Source organism: Drosophila erecta, unplaced genomic scaffold (genome assembly GCF_003286155.1).
Source record: "Drosophila erecta strain 14021-0224.00,06,07 unplaced genomic scaffold, DereRS2 tig00000021-arrow-pilon, whole genome shotgun sequence".
NCBI lineage: Eukaryota > Metazoa > Arthropoda > Insecta > Diptera > Drosophilidae > Drosophila > Drosophila erecta.
In genome coordinates, this window is record NW_020825198.1 from 6,903,080 (window position 1) to 6,924,580 (window position 21,501).

Sequence of the window (21,501 nt, forward strand, 5' to 3'; positions counted from 1 at the left end):
CCTCATCCAGATCCATTGGTCACCTGGCGGTTGGAGCCAGGAATGAAAACACAAATAAATTAATATTTGGCTTAGTGAAATTGAATTTGGCTCCATGTTGGCATGTCTGACTGCTGGCTGGCGATAAAACGCTTTCGTTTTCGATTCCACGTAATTGCTCGTAAAGGGAACGTCATCATGCTACAGTGAAATATGCAAATTTGGGGCATTTTTAATTTGCACATGTTGCAATTGAAAAGTTTGCCACGAAAAAAAAGCAAGGGGTGAACTCTTGAACCTTCGAAAATGCTACCTAATGGGTATGAAATTGGTTGCTTGTGGGGGAAAACTTAAAATTTAAGCCTGTGCTTTTATTTATTTCATTTTTAGTGCGCAGAATATTCGTAAGTATGCACCAGAGATATACAATTTCACAGTCAAATCAACCATTTATTTTTGTGAATCGCCTTAAAACAGAGACTACTTGCTTTTAATAACGATAATACTACTTAATTTATCCACATTCTATAATAGTTAATAAGTTTTAAGAACTTAAACTTTAAGAAACTTTTTTAGTTTCGAAAAGTAACGGTCAGCGAAAGATAATGCCAACTGTCTACCAACGAATCGGGAATCAGAATTTTCAGACTAGCGCGCGATGGTCACACAATCAGCTGATGGCGTTTTCTAGTGTTGACTGCCGTAGCAAAAACGTATTAAATGTGAAAGATCCTCGATAAGTAGATCCCGAATAGATCCCAGATATTACCCATCTCGAATTACTTAAAACTCCCGACTGAGATGCCAAGATGAGCAACGCTTTGAAAGCGAAGGAGTTACTCATACGCGCCGTGGAATGCGACCAAATCGGACGGATCTTGGAGGCGCAAACTCTGTACACGGAGGGGATCGCTGAATTGATGCAGTTCGTCAACGGGGAACCGGATGAAGCCAAGCGGAAGGGATTCCTGACCAGGATCAAGGAGTACATGGATCGGGCGGACGCCATTAAAGCGCGAATTAATGGCAAACTAATGCTCGGCGAGGTGGTTTCCCACGTTTCCATCGAAGAAAATGAAACGGGCTTCGATTACGATCAGCTCTTCGGGAAATACATGGACGAGAAGACCGTCGAGATAATGATGGACGAACCCTATATGACGCAGAACTATCAGGTAAGATAAGATATTGTGTTGGATAATAGATGATCCTCAAGGCCAACTACAACTGTCCCGCTCAGGACTATTAAAATAATATAATTTAAAAGCTAAAATATAGCTTAAAAAGTTGGCAATTCTTAGTTGCTATATCAGTGTAAAGCTTAGATTATAAGTATAGTTAACCATTTGTTACTCATTCGAAGTTTCAAATCATGTTAAGATAAGAAATATGATTGTTGAGACATTGGTTACAAGACATTATTGCAAATTCACTTACAGTATCAAAATCTAGTAAGATTCTTGGAGCTAGCTGCCACAAATTGTCCAAACCTGAAGTATTTTCGACTGATCACCAAAGAGTATCAGGATGCAAAGAACCCGGATCAACAAAGAACAAATCTTGGACAGATCAAGGGAGACTTGGAGCGGCGGAACGTAACCGTTTCCATAAAATACGAAGACTCATTGCACGATCGCAAAATTTAGTAAGTATGCACCATCTTACAAAAATATATATATATAATATTTGTATATAAACTCTTATCATGCAGCTTAAGCAATGGCTACATTATCAAGATTGGGCGAGGTCTGCATTTCTACAAGGCCACCAATCCGATGTATTCCATTGGCCTGGTCAACTACAAATTCCGAAAATGCCTCCAAACCGATGTGGATATTTGGCGCAACAGCAGCGTAGCATCGTGAAAAGACAAACAACATTGTTTAGCTTTAAGTAGTGCAGCTTCCAATTCCAATTTTATAAAGACTTCTTTCAATTTTTACAAAAACGAACTCCGAGTGTGTAGCAGTCACCCACAATTGCAGATTTTGGCCAACTATAAATCTGCAGACGCCACGAAGACACCGAAACTAATATATGGACGTGGCCAAAGGGGCGGTCTCCTCCGTTCTCTGTTCTCCATTCTGCGTTCTCTGGCTCCGACGATGCCCTGCCAGAAAATGTTTAAAATTCATAACTTTCACGCCACTTGCGGATGCGGAGGCAGCTGCACAGCTGGCGGCCCGTCCTGGCTGCTGTTTTGAATGCCTCTCGCCACTGAGGCAGCCAGCGGGTGGCCACTGCAGTTGCATAAAAGACAGAGGCGGAAGCTCCTGCTTTACCAGCTTCTGTCCGTGTCCTTAAAGCCAGGTCTGCAGCTCGTTTCGGGTACAGTCGAGCTTCGGTAGCTGCAACTTTGACTCCATTTAAATAGCAGTAGGTTCTGGCAAAACTTTAGAAGTAGGCGCTTCAGCTAGATCATTTCTGTGCTCATTAGCGGATTTCTGGATATAGGCCCAGCTCAAGTTAAAGCCAAAGAAGCCGGCCTGTTTCTAATGCCAGTGCCAGGAGACATGTGCGTGGATAATTAGAACTGCGACACAGTTGGCTGCACATCGCAATCGGAATTGGAGGCGAAGTCGGTGTGCCACCTTCGCCTCGTGTGTGGGGTATATTTTCAATTTACTTGGTGCCATGCCAGGGATTTATCAACAGATGAAGGCAATTGTTACGCAAAGGCCCGAAATGCGGCGCGATGAGCCGGCCTAATAAATTGCACCAGAGCTAAAATGCTTTGCTCGCTTTTAAATTTTATGGCCCGTAAGAAGGCCTGGGAACAGCAGCACTAGAAGAGCAAGATGGGTCCCAACCACCCAGCAGGACCCACTGTAACCACCCCTAATTTTGGGTTTAAGCACGTCTAGAGGTCGGAGCCTGCGGGCGAGCATGGCCATGGGTAAGGCAATGGGTATACTCCGGAGTGAAGTGGAGTGGGGATTCCATTTGCCTAAGCTGGCTATTCATTCCCTGGATATTCTAAACAAGCAACAAGGAGATGCTCGGGGCCCAGGATGAACTTATTGAACAATTAGATGGTTCACTTATTTTAGATAAATCTATGAACTAGATGGATCCCGGGGCCTCACCGGCAAATGTTTGCCTACAAATAAGCCACTAACTGACTGAACAACAGACCCGTACTAAGCTGATTCCGGCTCAGGTTTCCCCTCGGCGAGCAACAGTTCCTTGACGGGCATGGCTGGTCCATAGGCCACTGGTCCACTGACTCCTTGGTCACAAGTGCACAAGCCTCGGGCGCTGCCTGCCAATTTGTGAGCAATGAATGCAGCAACGCCGGCACAGGAAACTACAATATACAATACATAACCATGGAATTAGTTATGGTCCTGGTCCAGGGCTTCATCATCCAGCTTCATCTTCGTCCTGGTCGAGTGCGAGGACACAAAGGGCCCACCACCCATCACTCCACCTCCAGCTCCATCGCAATCCGAGGGTGGGAGGATGTCGAGCAGACACTGCCTGGGGCAGACCAACAGCATAACTAATCCGAATATTTTACTCCCCTCCGCCGAAAAGGGCGAGTCGTGGAAGTCGTGGAAGCCACTTTGGTACCCGGTCATCCTTTTCGTTTGGTGGTGAGGGCATGCCAAAATCGGTGGCTTGTGAAAATGGGTTACGCCTAAGAGGGTCCAGCATCCTGATATCTAATTGCAATCTGCCTTATCTAGCCATTATATAATTCCTACACGTCCTCCTTCTTTTTGCAGCTAAGAAACCTAATTACAATTTTTCGGACACTTATTTGAAGACTCGGCGGCGTCAAGCTGTGCAGACTTTTCCAAGGACTTTGCAAGCCTTGCTTAAAGGCCAAGAAAACACAATAACTTGTTTGCAGCGAAAACAGGAACTGCGTTGAATACAAACTTATAGAGTTCCTGTGCGAGCACAAAAACCTGTTACTGGGCATAGGAAAGTCGTAATATCGCAGCCAAGGACTTCCACTTGGCCATAACCGGGATGGCGAAGGAAAAGGCAATAGCTGGAGTCGCGAAGGGGAGGAGGTCGCGTTAAGCGGAATGTTTTAGGTTCAGAGCAGCACTTATGACATTACATTTTACGATGGCTGAGCTGGCTGCCTTCTACTTACGTGTGTGCTCTCTATTAATTTGCCATAGCATCCCCGGCATACCCAACATCTCCTAACCGCCCAGAGCTCCAGCTCCAGGACCCACCTCCTGGCTGGAAAGATTTGTGAAAGCGCCACGTAATTGACTTTGACTTTCACTACGGCCCTTCGCTCGTTTGCTTGAAATTATCATTGGATTTTCGGCAGCGGGATGTGTATAAAGAAAACTAGAATTTCCATTGTGTACACATATACTTATGCCGATTTCCTATTAGATGCGTAACTCTGGTCCACCGAAAAAAGGGTGGCGTCAACATTTTTTGCTTGTTTTTATTGCTGCCAGCAACATCCACAACAAGGACAATAACAACGGCCAGGCAAACTGGCAAATGTCCCACTTGTTACCAGAAAAGCGAGCGAAAAAAACAAAAAAAGAATGTGGGCGGGGCCGAGCGACATAGGCGATACGAAAAATCGGGCCATAACTTTTGTTTTGCAACGTACATAAAATGGCGCCAAGCAACCTATATAGGCCAGACATCAGAGCCGAACCGAAAGCAACGAGAAAGATGGCTGCACTCAGCGAAAAGCCGAGTGGATCTTAAGGAAGCGCAGTGGCAGGGGGTCGTAGCATACTCAAGGGAAAACACAGTTCTATATGTCTCACAATCAGAATAATAACCAAAATGTTTAGGTTTAGCAGCAAAACAATCTAAAAGCATACATTGTACTATAGATTATAGATTAAGGATTATAGTTTTAAGGCTTATAGTAAACGAAAGAAAAACTATGAAATCTTATGAAATAAGATATGGAACATAAGGATCATAAGGCTTATCCCTATTTCTCCCAGTGCACTGATTTAGGGATGAGTCGCAGGAGCACATAAAGTCAAGTGAAACTACTGGCAATAGCAATTGAAATCAAAAACGTGCCATCAACGGTTGTTGTTGCTGCTGCCATTTCTATTGCTGGCGTTGTTATTGTTGGTGAAAGCATCTCTCCTGCACCAGGAGCCGACCATTATGTAAATTGCGTGAAGGACAAGGGGGCGGGAATGGACCAGCCGGGTGGTTGGATGACTGGATGGCTGGTTAGTTGGGTGGCTGGCTGGGTGGCCCAGTTGGGTGGCCCAGCTGAGTGTGGCTAGTGGCTGCTGCGGCGACTGCTGCGGCTGACCAGCAACCGCATCATTAACGCTTTGGACAGGCATTAGGAGCGCAATGACAACTGGCTGAGGTCTCAGGCTGTGCGTCCGAAATATGAACTAAAGTGATTTTCAAATTTGCCACACAGCCGTCCGTCGTCGTGGCAGGCACTCTAGGAATGGCCATTGTTGCTGCTGCTGCTGCTGCTGCTGCTCCCTACATTTACTATTGTTGCTGCTGCTGCTGGAGCACTTGGTGTTGCTTCTGTGCTGTGCCTCGTGCCAGATTAAAAGCTGTCACAGACCAAACAAAGGCAACCGCAGCAGCAGCAACAACAGCAGCAGCAGCAGCACAAAGGATACAAAGCAACACGAGCAGCAGCAACAACAGCAGGCAGTTATTGTCCTCTCTCTGGATTTGCAATGTATGCCGATTTATAATCAATCAATGTCAGCGCAAAATTCGAAATGGGTGGTGACGCCTACTGCACTGCTAAAAAATGTGTCCAGCATGCACACAGTGCGCTGGAAATCGAAAAAAGCGAGAGAGTGATTTATACAAAGTTCAGATAAAGATACTTTAAAATTTCGGGATTGGATTGCCCAATCTGCAGAGTTGAAGCCTCTTGAAAGGGATGGCTACGTTCCTTTTAAATGTGCCCCGCTAATTACTGCAAGCAGCAACCACCTTTTCTCGCAGTGCACTCGCTGGCAGCCTCTTTTCACTCGCTCCCCCGGGCGACTACGTGGAACGTATGGCGAAAAAAGCCTTCATTAGGCCCATAGACGTCACGACAGGACTTCGCTGGGGCCAAAGGCGCGTTATTTATAGTGCGTGTCCTATTAATGCATAATCGACGTCAATCTTGGCATATTAAAGGACTAACGCGGCCTAAGTCGTTTCACATCCCCGGGCTATCTGGCTGATCCTGCCATCTTCTTCTTTGCAGCTCCTAATTCCCCTCGACATCCCCTTCCACCACCACCCCTCGTCACGTTTTTTGGCGATTTTAAACCAAAGATAGATGGCCAGAGATATTTTTGGCAGCCGCTGGCTACTGGTTGCCTTGAAAATCCTTTTCGGCATGGTTTTCTTTGGTTAATAGACCGAAATGCGTGTCAAATTCACCAGCGAATTGATGAACTCGGAAAAGGGTCCGCTGCCAACATAAAATGCATTAGCAGAGATAAGCGAATTTAGCAATTTAATGAGGTGCTCTTAAATAGTGGTTTAGAAGCCAGGAGCCATTTCTTAATAATTTTTTAAATTTAACAAGATTTTTAAAATGCTATAGTCGAGTTCCCCGACTATCAGATACCCGTTACTTAACTAGTAGAAGTGCAAACGAGAAATTTCAACATATCCTGGAATATCGGTAGAAATTGGTAGAAATATTTCCGACCTCGCTCTCTACGAGTAACGGGTATAATTACAAAAAAACTAAATTAAAATAATGTTCTAACTTTGATAGCAAATTTTTTTAGAGAATTGCGCCAGAAACATTTAGAGGTATTCCACTTCAAAATCCGATTAAGATAAGTTAAGTTATGGAGTATAGAACTTCAGCCTTAGGACATTTTTTAAGTTTCTTGAATTCCACCAACATCATACATCAGAAAAACTACAAAAAAATTAAAAAAAAATAGTTTTTTAAATTTGAATGCAGATTTGTAGAGAATTGCGCCAGAAACAGTTAGAGGTATGCCACTTCAAAATCCGATTAATATAAGTTGAGTTATGGAGTATAGAACTTCAGCCTTAGGACATTTTTTAAGTTTCTTGAATTCCACCAACATCATACATCAGAAAAACTACAAAAAAAATTAAAAAAAATGGTTTTTTAATTTGAATGCAGTTTTGGAGAGAATTGCGCCAGAAACATTTAGAGGTATGCCACTTAAAAATCCGATTAAGATAAGTTGAGTTATGGAGTTTAGAACTGCAGCCATGGGACATTTTTCAATTTATTTGATTTTCGACAACACAACATCAAAAAAATTACAAAAAATTAAAAAAAAATAGTTTTTTAAATTTGAATGCAGATTTTTAGAGAATTGCTCCAGAAACATTAAGAGGTATGCCACTTCAAAATCCGATTAAGATAAGTTGAGTTATGGAGTTTAGAACTGCAGCCATGGGACATTTTTCAATTTATTTGATTTTCGACAACAACACAACATCAAAAAAATTACAAAAAATTAAAAAAAAAATAGTTTTTTAAATTTGAATGCAGATTTTTAGAGAATTGCTCCAGAAACATTTAGAGGTATGCCACTTCAAAATCCGATTAAGATAAGTTGAGTTATGGAGTTTAGAACTGCAGCCATGGGACATTTTTCAATTTATTTGATTTTCGACAACACATCAAAAAAATTACAAAAAATTAAAAAAAAATAGTTTTTTAAATTTGAATGCAGATTTTTAGAGAATTGCTCCAGAAACATTAAGAGGTATGCCACTTCAAAATCCGATTAAGATAAGTTGAGTTATGGAGTATAGAACTTCAGCCTAAGGTTATTTTTTAAGTTTTTTGAATTTCACTAAAATCATACATCAGAAAACTACAAAAAAATTAAAAAAAAAAAAATTTTTTAATTTGAATGCAGTTTTGGAGAGAATTGCGCCAGAAACATTTAGAGGTATGCCACTTAAAAATCCGATTAAGATAAGTTGAGTTATGGAGTTTAGAACTGCAGCCATGGGACATTTTTCAATTTATTTGATTTTCGACAACACAACATCAAAAAAATTACAAAAAATTAAAAAAAAATAGTTTTTTAAATTTGAATGCAGATTTTTAGAGAATTGCTCCAGAAACATTAAGAGGTATGCCACTTCAAAATCCGATTAAGATAAGTTGAGTTATGGAGTTTAGAACTGCAGCCATGGGACATTTTTCAATTTATTTGATTTTCGACAACAACACAACATCAAAAAAATTACAAAAAATTAAAAAAAAAATAGTTTTTTAAATTTGAATGCAGATTTTTAGAGAATTGCTCCAGAAACATTTAGAGGTATGCCACTTCAAAATCCGATTAAGATAAGTTGAGTTATGGAGTGTAGAACTGCAGCCATGGGACATTTTTCAATTTATTTGATTTTCGACAACACATCAAAAAAATTACAAAAAATTAAAAAAAAATAGTTTTTTAAATTTGAATGCAGATTTTTAGAGAATTGCTCCAGAAACATTAAGAGGTATGCCACTTCAAAATCCGATTAAGATAAGTTGAGTTATGGAGTTTAGAACTGCAGCCATGGGACATTTTTCAATTTATTTGATTTTCGACAACAACACATCAAAAAAATTACAAAAAATTAAAAAAAAATAGTTTTTTAAATTTGAATGCAGATTTTTAGAGAATTGCTCCAGAAACATTAAGAGGTATGCCACTTCAAAATCCGATTAAGATAAGTTGAGTTATGGAGTTTAGAACTGCAGCCATGGGACATTTTTCAATTTATTTGATTTTCGACAACAACACATCAAAAAAATTACAAAAAATTAAAAAAAAAATAGTTTTTTAAATTTGAATGCAGATTTTTAGAGAATTGCTCCAGAAACATTTAGAGGTATGCCACTTCAAAATCCGATTAAGATAAGTTGAGTTATGGAGTTAAGAACTTCAGCCTTGGGACATTTCTTTATTTCTTTGAACTTCTTCAAACATCAAAAAAATAAAAAAAAATTATAGAAAAATGAATTTATAAATTTGAATGCAGATTTTTAGAGAATTGGCCCATAAATATTTAGAGGTAAGCCTCTTCAAAACCCGATTAAGATAAGTTTTGCCTTTTACTCACGAGTAACGGGTATAAAAACGGCCTGAAGTTGTAATAAACATTTATTTATTCAGGGTATTCTTGTGCTTGGCCACTACAAGGATCCTTGTTTCTTGGAGGAATCACCTTTCATTTGGATATCTCTTACCATCAAACTTCACCGCTCTTTCATTAAAATTCGCTTTAAGGCCAACTAAGCTACTGTTTCCTGGCGCCAAATCCCAACCGCATTCCTACTCTGGTCCGAAGGAATTTACCTCGGGTCAATTATTTCACTTATTTAGCAGGCTTTAAAATTTTGCCACAAATCCACGCCTCCTCAAAGTCGGATGTTTAATGACCAGCAGACCCTGTGACAGCGTTGACAACTCGCTGGGAAAGCGGAAAAGTGGGAAATGGTAAATGGTAAATGGAAAAGTGGGGAATGCAGAGATTCAGCGGATTCAGTGGACATTAGAGGAAGTAAGTCGCGGGCATAAAAAGCCGAGTTGTAATTTGAGTAATTAAAATTTGACACGATAATCGAATCGCTGGCTCGCGATTCCTCGCGAGTCCTGGCGGAGCAGCCACGCCACAGAGAGATGGCTGGATAACTGGAGCAGGTAGATCCAGATCCTGGCACGACATCGGCGCCAGCCCTTTCACCCAGATTACAAGTTGAGCGTCCTTAATGCCCCGCACTTTATGTATATTTGTATATGATTCCTTGTGTGTATATTCGTGTACAGGGCCTGGCAGTCAATGTCAAACCACAGACTATTAAATACACACGCAGGCACGCGAAAGTGCTGAAAAACAAAGCCAGCGGATGAAAACGCTCTGCACTGAGGAAAAATTTGGCCTTCAAAACCACATTGTGCCTATTGAAAACTATTTCATTGAGTCGAGCATCGCACATCTAAAACTCCATAGTTTGACATCCCACCAAAAGCTGATGGTCTAATTCCCTATGCATCCCCATTAAAATGTTATATATAAGGTAATCTAGCAGTTGATGGTGTAGCAAAAACGGGTAGGGATATATACTCCCATAATTCCTTCCATAATTTAATATACTACAGTATAACAGAATATCAGATGCGGAAAGTTATTGAGCTTTGATTGAGTGATTACACTCGTGTTGTACTTCCTTGACTCGGGCTTTGCTGTAGTATTTCACCTAAGTATTGCTTAATTCGTGCCCAGATTTTCTCGCAGTGCCTTGGAGGCGGCGATGACGATAGCGATGGCGGCGACGGCAGCTTCCATAATTCGCCTGACGACTCCGGGATTCGTGGGGAGTAAAAGCCATTAAAGTAACAACCAGGCACAGCACGTTTTTACGGCGACAAAAGAAGGTTCCTCAGGATGGCTAAAATCGGTTGGTTTGGGTGGTTGGGTGGTGTGGTGGGGGTGTGGGGGAGTTATGTGGGGGTTTTCAGACTCAATCGTAAGCGCAGCAGTCAGCGTCATAAACGACGGCGTCGGCATTTAGAAAGCGCAGATATTCCTGTCAAAACGATAAGCGCGCCTTCTTCGGAGTGAAAAGACAACCAGTCAGCCAAAGGGGGATGGCTTGGATCTGGATGTGGATGTGGATGTGGACTAGGACGACGATGCGAATGAGGACGATGAGAATGAGGATGAGGATGAAGATGAGGATGTGTCAGTGGATGTGGCAATCCCAGGCAGCATTTTTATGCGGCATCTTTAAACGCTTTGCGGCATTGTCATTTATGTATCTATTCCAGGAGTCTTTCCTGCATTGGTTAAATGCCTTACGGTAATTTCATTCACTTACGCGCACATAACTTGCAGAACTCACGTATTCCCATTCGGATTCACATTCACATTCACATTCGCATTCGCACTTTCTCTGTTTTCCCCATCGCGGAAGGGGGCAAAAAGTTATGGGCTGGCACATCTCAGTTCCAGCCAAATAAAAAGAGGGAAAGGTGCGTAATGACATTCATGTGATAAGCACACGCACACGCCCCCAGGTGAAAAAGTTGAGGGGAGCGGGAAATTCGGAGGGCTGCAGCTAATGAGGCAAATTCCCCAAGCCCGAAAACCCCAAGCCAAATATGTACATAAATCTTTAGCGGAATAGAAAATAAAATATAGGCAATGCGGTAGCAGTTGTTGGCCATCGCTGGCCGCAAGAAATATGGATTGCTGCCTAATCACCTAGAGCGCCGTGGAGTGGGGAATGGGCATGGGCATGGGAATGGGACAACTCCTAAGTCGCGCAAATCCCAAAATATTTCACAACTTTATCCCCTTAGGTGGGATTTTTTGCGGGCAAATAAAAAAAGGAGCAGCCAGAAACGAACAAAAAACAACGCAGCAAACGAGCATCAGTAGCACGTTAATCAAAATGCTGGCGGGGAGCCGGGGGACAAAGTGTCCTGGCCGCCAGATATGGCCATCTTACGGGTATCCTGGATAGGTATTCACCATGTACAGGAGAAGGCATCGAAGGCGAGGCGAAAATTTTAATGGCTCAATAAAAATGCCATTTGCACAGCGCTCTCTACTGGCCCGCAGAAAGTTGGCTTTAAAGGCAATCGGAAAGGCAAGGGCCGACCTCCGCCAGCCGAAAACAAAAGCCAAACAAGGCTTAACACATTTCCCCAAAATGTTTATCTAATCAGCGCAAAGTATCCTGACACCTGAGAAGAGCCAGGAACGACAGGGCACTACAAAAAAATACGTGTCCAAAGGCTTACAATTCAAATTTAAGTCCTACAGTTTCAAATAAGTTTACGTATCGTACAAGTTATTAAAAGGTAACTAATGATATAATACCCAAAACCCTCTAGAAACTGTGTTAGGTATTTTCTTTAAAAAGGATCCGATAAATGTTGCAAGAGCTTCATTCGGATTATTCATTCTATACAAGTCAAGTGCAAGCCTGAAAACCATATTATATATAAGACGTATAGACGAAGTAGGAAGGGGATTTTTCTCGCAGTGTACAGCAAAGCCAGGACTCTCGCCAGGAGGCAGCTGTCAGGGCATTAATCTGCAATTGCCGAAGATTTCCGCCTTCCAATCGAATCAAATGTAAATCAGGCGGACTGGGGGCAAGTGGGGAGTGGGGCAAATGGAAAGTGGGCGGGGCGGCCATTTGCTGGTTTTTCCACCGAACTAGTTGCACATCTTTGTGCCCTCACACGTATTTATTTCCACCGATTCTGCTTCTGCTACATTTTTTGTTGTTTTTTTCATTTTTGTTCGGGAAAGTGGGTGGGGTGGCGCATTTATTTTCGCCACCCATTTTGTTTGTGGTGCGCTTTATCAAACAGAAAATTTAAAAAACAAATAACAGCGGCAGTGGCAAGCAGTAACAACAAGAACAACAGACGGTCTGCCATTAATTTTTTATTGGTTCTCCGAAATCCGATTCATGCCTTCTACAAAGATTTCTCAAACATTTAAAAGTGCGAAAAGATCAAAGCGAATTCCAACTTATTGTTCCCCCGATTTGGCGGCTTAACCAGCGAAGAAATCCATAAATTCCCATCCGAGCAGAAAGAAAGAACTGACTCTCCGACTTTCCAGCTCCCCTGATGATGTGGCATATTTGCTTGTAAACATTTGACGAGAGCCCAGTTTCCTCGACCACCCACATGCCACCCTATGCACCATCGGTCTCCGAAAACTCGGCCATGGAAAATTAAATCAGCTCTCCTTGCTCCTTTGGCTTTTCCGTGCTGCAGATTTCAGTTTGCAGTATTCATTTTTGGGTTCCCAGCTCCCAGCTCCCAGTTTTCAGTTTCCAGTACTCGGCTCCATACTCGGCACAAACTGATATTTTGCTGGCTCTGCCAAACCGCATATCAAACTGTCGACCATTTACCATTGGGTCTACAACGAGGTGCGGCCCGTGCCAAGTGGTTTTTGGCTGCCGTTGTTTTCATAACATTTGCCACCCAGCCCACACGCCGCACGTACTTACGTACTTGCAGCACTGCACACGGAGGTGGAGCGGGCTCCCAACCAACCCCAATCGGGAAGCACCAGCCCCATCCCGAAAGTCGGGCAACTTTTGACGCCACTCTGTCTGCCGCGCCACGCCTTGACGGCCTGCATTCGAATAAAAAATATTCATACGTAGATGCCCTTTTTATTATGCACTCTACGCCAGCGGGTGCGAACAGCTTTGTGGTGAACTCTGGCATTTCCCACACCGCTCTTGCTTTCCAGCTACCAAATGGGGGTCAATACTAACTATTTGGCGCAAAGGTCGCTTGCAATTTGCAACTTCTGGATTCTGCTTATTTTGCCAAGTGAAATTTATTCGCCCGCACAGTTTGCTCCGTCTTTAAGTCAATATAAAAATGCTTGGGGAAATTGATACCGCTTGAAAAGTTATGCGAAACTTTGTCCTACCTTAAACAGCGTTTTCTGAAACCTAATATATCAAAACTTGCTGGGAAAACACCAAAACACCTCCAAGAGCTTCTAGTTTTGCTGACCCAACATGAATTACATTTCATTTCGAATTAAAGCACTTCAAATGTAAGCCCTAAACTTTGTTGTTAACTGCTTATGTCATTGCGATCTTTAGGCACTTCGTCGCCTGCAACTGCTATTCTTGACCCCTCAAATTAAAAGTTTGGCCTGGTGAAAGCGGTTAGAGCCTTGGCCTTATCAGTTTAGGCCAAGTTCCGCCTCCAAATTGAATCTCCGTGGGAAAGCGAGTGCCGTTCTCCGTGTGCTCGGCCTCCGATCGCCTGGAGGGTATAGAAAGTTCGATGTGGCAACAAGTGCCACCGCATCGCTGCTGTATATCCCCAATTGCGGCGAGGGGGCGATTTTCCGGGGGCAGGGAAACCTGCGCTGCTTGTTTACACGTGCCTTTGTTGCTCCGTTGCTGACGCGATGCGTGTGTTCCGGACTCCGTTCTCCGCACTACGAATACGGAATAGATTGATGGGTAAGGGGTTTGGGGTGCGGGCGAGCCAGGAGTGAGTGCGGTATATGAGCACCGCATGAAGTTTTGCCTACTTGTATTTACATACAAACAAGTGCTGCAGCACCAGCAGCAGCAGCAGCACTGGAGCATTTTCCAGCCCACCTCCCCCTTTGTTGGCTGACTTTCCCATGAAAAATAAACAAGCGTTTGGCTCCGACAGTCGCCAAGAAGTCTGCGACGGGCCATGGATTTTGCTGTTGCTCTCCGGCTCACCTGGCTGCCCCACAAGGTGGCAGGGGTGTGTTGCAAGGTGCACTTGGAAAAACATATCTACGTTTATGTACTTAGTGACTGGTGATAAAGAAAAGCAGGAGCTGCAGGGTCAGTTTAGATTTTAAGATGTATGTTTTGGATGGAAAACGATAGCGACTAACTATAAAGGTCCCAAAGCGCATCCTAAAATCGACAAAAAGCATTACCCATAAACATAAAATGATTTATGAGGAATTGCTTCTACAGGGAAGGACAATAACTTGAATTAATTGATTAAAGTGAAGAAGATTGGGTGAAAAATAAAGTCACCACCGCGTATCTCTTCACTAACGTAAATACAACTGGAGATACTCCTTGTGGATGGGACTAGATCCCAAGCCTTCGATCCCAGTCCCATCCAAGACTGGAGATCCGTTTGCAGTTCCATGTTGGGCAGAGCAACAATCTAACTCGTGAGACAAGGAGGGATTGAAATATGTGCAGAGGGAGTAGCTCGTTTCTCGCAGTGCAGGTGCTTGGGGAGTTGTCAGGATGTTGCCACTGCCTGTATTTTAATAATGCATCGAAATGAAAGTGGCTGTCAACTGGAGATTTGACAGCTGCTTTATGCTGGCGACAAGGATCGATGATGGAATCGCAATGGAAGGTATAATGCCCATTGGCATCATGTCAGGTGCGTAGACAGACTTGCCACAGATTATTTCACTTAGCTCCCCGGATAATGTGAGATAATTAGATGGCGGAGTGGGAAGAGGGGTGGCATCTACGGCATCGGCGGCTCATTAGCACATGGCACTCGAGGAATCCCCCGTGGTAGTCCACACTTACTCATAAATGCCATAGATCTTTTCGGGGGCCACCAGCTGGCCCACTTGATGGCATAAACAGATTGCATGGGGCTCGCTTTGAAGTGCGAATTACCCGCGGGGTCAACCGCAACATACTCGTACATGTACCTAGTATAACTGAAAAATAGGGCCGTGAAAGTGCCGGGAAAATGCCCGGAAAATGCCGCGAGAGATGGGAAAAATGGGGCTTCGGTTTCGCTTTCGGCCGTAATACATCTTGGAAATCTGTTTAATGGGCCGCACGGCCACTTGAGAGGCTTTTGAAGCTGTTGCTATTTTAATGTGGTCGATATTCTAAATTTAAACAAATAAACAAACATCCATTGCGCTGCTGTTGAAAGTTTATTGTTGTTAAACCTGTGCAGCAAAATTGTTTGATATTCCTTTTCGTTGGCCGGCTGAGTAGCCGATAATTTGGCACTTAAAACGTGCGAAATTCATTCACATTTCCATTTCCCCTTGATTCATTTTGGCCGGGAAAGCAATCAATGTGAGTGCTTGGTTTATGTTTTTTCCCCAACACATCCGCCCAGCTTGGCTTTTCCGTACCAAGTCCCCTCCCCCCCTCCGAATTCGCCCAGAAAATCCGAGAAAACTTTTCTTGCGGCTGGAAATCAATATGAGTAATACGAAATAATAATCCACGAGATTCCCGTGGTTTGGGGCCACTCGAAAGCCAGCCATTCTCGATTTGTGTATAGATTGCTCTTTTTGAAGCTGCCAAATAGCTGCGAAGACGAAGTTATCACTCAATTTATAGGTTTTTCAAGTGCAAATGAGCTGCTGTCAGAGGGAGAATGCTACAAATGATTCGAGTTATTGGAGTGAATTAAAGTTGCGAACTTGGAAGCATCTTGCACCCACTTTGTAATTGTATATTTTAGATTTCATCAATTCCAGACTGATGCAACTAGTATTGCCTGCCGTATTTCTCTGAAATACATAGCAGTATACCTAATGTTTAAGGTTTTCGAGGAACAAACCTAGTACATTTACCTTTGACTCCTTCAGCGAACATAAAAACTCAAGTCTGCAAAACACAAATCAATTGCACTTGCCAACAAACTCAATGGCTAAATAAATTATGGTCTTCGCTTACCGCTATCGACTTCAAACCCGCCATTAATTAACACCAACCCTTTGGCCAAGGAGCTGAATCGAAATGGCCGCGATTACACGAGTGTCCAACACCTGTTACCAACAAATAAGGAGCGCAGGACGGGGGAAACTGGCGTCGTCACAGGTCAACAACCAGTTTATTGCTCACGCATTTCATTTCAGAAATCTTCTGGCGTTCCGAAAGTCATCATTATCATCGAGGATGCTGGCGGAGATTGCTGGTTGGGGTTGGGGATGGGGATGAACATGCTGGAGCTGAAGCTGGAGCTGGTGCCATGCAACTAGTGTCAAGAATCGCATAAATTTCCGATTCCGGGACGCCGAGTGTGCCATTTAATGGCCGGCAAAGGTCACGTTCACACCGCCGTAATGGCTAATGGGCAAAGAGCGGTCCTGACAATTCAGGTAATGTGGATAATTTGCTGTCAATGATGTGGAACGAAGGGGCCCGGCTCTGCGGTCCTCGCTATTTGTTGTCAAACAACACGGCAGCACAGCATCCCAGCCTCCTAATAGTCCGTGCTGCATTTTACGGCGCCTATAAATAGGTCCTACTAGATGTTAATGCCTCCCAATAAACGCGGGCTCATGGGGCATGGGGCATGTGGCATGTGGCCTGACATGGGGCATTACATATCTGGCGGGGCACCCCATCGATTTTTGACAAATCACCGCTTGTCGAGCACAGCCACAAATCCACGCTGATCGATGATTTGTTGTCTTTGATCTCGGGAGCAAGCCACAGTGTCGAGTGATTACATCAAATTTTGACAAGGTGTCGACTGGCAGCCGAGTGTACTTTGCACGAAGGGTGCCTGAAGTTAAAGATCTTACAGTGGAACCACATAAAACTACACGCTATTGGGAGTACTCCAAAATTAAGCGGGGAAAATAGTTGTAACTTCTATGCAGATAACTTCTATTGGGAAACAATATTCTCACTTGATCCTGACTCAACGGGCAGTAGATTTATAAAAGCGGAGCAATATCTCGAGGCTCTACTGTAACGTATCTCAGCTTAACGCAGGCAGTTCGCAGCATAAATCAAGCGATGACAACGGGAACAACAACAGCGGTAGTCACGCACTAAACTATAACTATAACTAGGCAATTACACACAGCGATTAAGTTGCGGCGACTAAACAAACAGGATCGTAGGCGTTTTACGGCTTAGATGGATATGTCAAAAAGATGTAGGGAAGCAATAAGAAAACACAGTTTCAGAGCGAAAACATCGGTGTTCGGACCAGAAACCAAACCGAGCTGGGCCATAAAAAACAATATTTGTTTCCAATACTATTCCCAGCATAGGTCTAAAAATAAGCAAGCAAAACACGCAGGGCAGCGACATCTTCGAGAAAATCAGAGGATCGTGGGCCATAGGATAACCCATTGTTTTATGACCCATTTTCAGCAGCGGTAAGCGATCGGATCGTAAAATTTGAATAAATCGGGAGAGAGCGTGAAGAATCCTTTGTGGCATCTTCCACACATGTGAACTTCAATTGCCTCGGTATTTTGGATTTTCTGATTTTCTGATATTCTGTTTTTCTGATTTTCGATTTGCGTTCAATGTTTTTATTTCTTTCAAATGATCTCTGCTTTCTACTTGAGAACGGAACGATCGTAAAAATCGTTCGTAGTCCTGTTTGAAATGTATACACAATTATTTTACGACCTTTTAAGATATAGACCAAGACTTTGGTTGCATTCCGAAAATTGCGTACTTGACTGCCGAGTTTACTCTCGCTTTCGTTCGCTCGGAAAAGTCGTAAAAATCGAAAGATAGCGATGTCAAGGGACCAGATAATGCCAACTTCTGGCATTATCTAGCCAGCTGTTATCCGGTGGAATGTATAATGGAGTGCTTCTGGGAATCGTTTTACTTGAATAATGTTTACAAACCAATTGAACTGAGAAGTTATCAAAGCTCTTTAGTGAGTGCAAGGGATCTGAAACTTATCAAATTATTCAACATGATATAAAATCAAACTAGACAAAGGCAGGATATATGACTAAATATTGCAATGATTATGGATCACTCATATATAGACTATTGTTAATAATTTGACTAACGATGTACGCATGAGATCCTAGAACCCTAACACTATTTTCCAAGTTTTAAAAAGTCCCCTTCAAGTGCCCGTAATTCAAGTGTAAACTTTGCTCGATTTTCATTTGTTGAAAAATCCAATCGACATATTATTCAAAACACATTGGGCTCTCCCACACTCACTCACACACACGCAAAAGATCTTGACTCCGCCCATCGTGGAAAACACACACAAATGAGAACGGACACAAATAAACATGGAAAGAGTGGAGAACATTTGTGGCAACGCCCCTCGAACGAAAGATCTGCCATATAGCGGGTATATCTGAAAAAGCTATAATGCAACCAAGCATATTTAATATCTAATGATATCACAAATCACATGATATCAAAATCTGGTACTACAAAATGGATAGTATCTGTTCACGTTTGTATTACCAATTAATCTGGTACCACAAAAAAGGTTAATATCTGTTCACGATTGTATTAGCAGTTAATAAAAACCCGTTCATGGGCGCTACTTTTACTTTTCAACAGATTTATTCAGATTCTTCCTTAATGTAATTTCGATTTTCCAAGGAAAACTGTCTTTCCCTCTCCGAGAACTTAAGCATGTGTGGATCTTGTGGTGAGGGTGTTTGCATATCCCTATATTAATAGACCAATGCGCTGCTCTCCCCAAGAACACACACCCATTACAAGTGATCTGCGTATCCGAGCTCATTCATTAGTCGATCGGATTTCTTGGCTGACGCAACACATGGTCCACAGTCGCGCTCGCATCACCCACAAGTTCGGAAGTAATAGCTCTCCGGAAAGCAGGATAAATGTCCTATAGTTGACCAAGTTACAGTGAAGCGAAAATCGAAGCAAAGTATCCGAGAGATACAAAGTGAAGATACAAAAGTGAAAAATATAGAAGAACTTGAGGTGAAGTTACTGGGATTACGGTTAGAAAATGTTACCATCCTGCTACGCCAATGGATCGATGCTGCCGGACAGCGAGGAGCTGGTTAACTCGCTGCTCGCCAATCCGGACTATCTCAGGATCCAGGTGTCCCCCAATCCACTGGGACCAAGTGCCGTCGGAGGTGCGGGAATGGAGGGTCTGATGTGCGGTTCGTTTTCGCCGGCCTTCTACTACCAGGGCATCGATAACTTCCTGGCCCTGCATAACAACATCTGGGGATTGCCCATTTCCTTTCTGCACAACTCCCATCGACCGGAAAAGCCGCCTTTCTCCTACATTGCCCTCATTGCCATGGCCATAAGCAGTGCTCCCAACCAGCGATTGACGCTCAGTGGAATCTACAAGTTCATCATGGATAAGTAAGTTAGCCGAACAATACTTATAATTATGAGCTATTACAATCTCTACCCATTTCGCTACCCAAAGCGCATGCAAACGCTATTCAACATTTTCAATTTTTTAAAAGCCTATACATATATTTTACTAAAGCTCCTGTTGTTTCAATCCAACGAAAATAAATGTTCTGCCTCGCCTAAAATCAAGAGAAATTTAGATGGCATTCTTGACTAAATCAAATGCCAAAATAAACAAGCGCAACATTCCAAGTATCTGTATAAGCCCAAGAAGTTTTTATCCCGAGACTCATTTCAAAACAGTTGACGAAACTTTTGCCACAACTGGGATTAAGTCGGTGAAATATTAAGCATAAATTCAGTTTCTTAATGTGATATTTATATCACGAAGATTGCTTGATAATTATTCCATACGAAACGGTTTCATTTCTCGACTCAAATTTATTAGCCATATCTTTAAGAAATATTCAAAAATATATACATTTAATATTTCCTTTCCTGCCTGAACACAATTCATAAAAAATGGCGGGCAGATTTTGTATAAATTGATCGCAAGTAATTAAAAAACCAAGAAAATGAACAATGAATTCATGTGTTTGTAAACTAAATATTTCCGATTTCTTTATCAACATAAACAAATATTATTTTCATTGCTTTTTCGGATCGCTTGATTTAAACAAACCAACGGAGGATATAGATATGGGCTAATAAGATGTGTATCAACAGCGAGTTTTTCGGATTGTAAAATGATTTTTATATGTACAAAATCAGTTATTCAGAGCAGCCTGAAGGAAATACTTTTTGATGGGCATTTATAAATATATTGAAGTCGTACAAGTATATTTACAGAATCGTCGGTAAAAACAAAGGCAGTTTTTCTATTGCAAATTGCATAAAAATGTTAGGGCCTTGCAAAATTGTAGACTCTCTGGGAAATGGTACTCATAATTAATGTTCCAATTATGTTTTAGATTTCCATACTATAGGGAAAACAAGCAGGGCTGGCAGAACTCAATCCGCCACAATCTGTCCCTGAACGACTGCTTCGTGAAGATTCCACGGGACAAGAACACAATTGAGGATAATGACAGTGCTGGGAAGGGAAGCTACTGGATGTTGGACTCCTCCGCATCGGACATGTTCGAGCAGGGAAACTACCGCCGGAGGAGAACGCGCAGACAAAGGCATTGTGGCCACTCAACTCGCTACGAAAGGGAATCCGGAAGGGTATGAAACATATTCCAAACTTAAAAACATAAACAAATAAATTGAATGTGTACCTTCAGGATTCCAACGATGGCAACAGTAGTGCAGCAGAGATTCGTTCGTCCAGCGAGCCACTGAGTGACTTCGATATCTTCTGCAACGAGAGGCCCAATTACTCCGACAGGATTACGGATCTACACAGGCAGTACTTGTCCGTGTCCCTGGGCTTCAACAGTCTGTTCAACAGCGAGAGCAGGGCCATCCGACCACTGCCCGGGATCAGGGAGTGCCCAGACGACGTGGACGCCTCCTCCAGCTCCAGCAAAGCACTGCAAAGCCCCACGGAACTGCATGAGGAGCTACATTCCCCGAGCGCCTTCACTCCTCCACTAAGTCGGCGGGAAACCAGCTCATCGGGTGCGCCTCTCCTTGGTGAAGCTCTCCACGGACTCAAGGATGTGGAGGATGGCTCTCGGAGTAGTCCAGTGGCCAGCAGCCGATCAAAGACCACCCTGTTTACCATCGACAATATCATTGGCAAGCCATAAGGAATTCAGCTCTTGGTTCTTTCTGGCGCAATTATATGAATTTAGTGATAAATGTGCTTGCTTGAAATACATAACAGTGATTGAGTTTTAAAATACAGATGGGTTTGCGTTGCTAGCTTACTTAATGCAAATTGGGAATAGTTTAGTTGTGATCTGCCACCAAATTATATTAAACTTATTTATTTTGGGCGGTAAATTTATGATTTTAGAGTGACCATGCACCCAACTGTA

General features: G+C 42.8%; 2 protein-coding genes across 2 annotated transcripts; both read left to right on the plus strand.

Moving 5' to 3' along the window:
• Positions 1 to 630: 630 nt before the first annotated feature.
• LOC6546336 (MIT domain-containing protein 1) lies at positions 631 to 1,931 on the plus strand. The gene is made up of 3 exons (XM_001971776.3): positions 631 to 1,154; positions 1,419 to 1,624; positions 1,691 to 1,931. The coding sequence occupies exons 1-3, from the start codon at positions 789 to 791 to the stop codon at positions 1,842 to 1,844; spliced, it is 726 nt and encodes a 241-aa protein (XP_001971812.2). The 5' UTR covers positions 631 to 788; the 3' UTR covers positions 1,845 to 1,931.
• A 16,964-nt stretch (positions 1,932 to 18,895) lies between these two features.
• On the plus strand, positions 18,896 to 21,378 carry LOC6546446 (fork head domain-containing protein FD2). The gene is made up of 3 exons (XM_001971779.3): positions 18,896 to 19,522; positions 20,488 to 20,743; positions 20,803 to 21,378. The coding sequence occupies exons 1-3, from the start codon at positions 19,152 to 19,154 to the stop codon at positions 21,268 to 21,270; spliced, it is 1,095 nt and encodes a 364-aa protein (XP_001971815.2). The 5' UTR covers positions 18,896 to 19,151; the 3' UTR covers positions 21,271 to 21,378.
• Positions 21,379 to 21,501: the final 123 nt, after the last annotated feature.

Excerpts from the sequence above, each read along its gene's own strand:
- LOC6546446 (XM_001971779.3), top strand. The coding sequence starts at position 19,152 with ATGTTACCATCCTGCTACGCCAATGGATCGATGCTGCCGGACAGCGAG. Across the intron at positions 19,523-20,487 it reads TACAAGTTCATCATGGATAA|ATTTCCATACTATAGGGAAA; the intron begins GTAAGTTAGCCG and ends ATTATGTTTTAG. Across the intron at positions 20,744-20,802 it reads ACGAAAGGGAATCCGGAAGG|GATTCCAACGATGGCAACAG; the intron begins GTATGAAACATA and ends GTGTACCTTCAG.
- LOC6546336 (XM_001971776.3), top strand. The coding sequence starts at position 789 with ATGAGCAACGCTTTGAAAGCGAAGGAGTTACTCATACGCGCCGTGGAA. Across the intron at positions 1,155-1,418 it reads ATATGACGCAGAACTATCAG|TATCAAAATCTAGTAAGATT; the intron begins GTAAGATAAGAT and ends ATTCACTTACAG. Across the intron at positions 1,625-1,690 it reads TTGCACGATCGCAAAATTTA|CTTAAGCAATGGCTACATTA; the intron begins GTAAGTATGCAC and ends CTTATCATGCAG.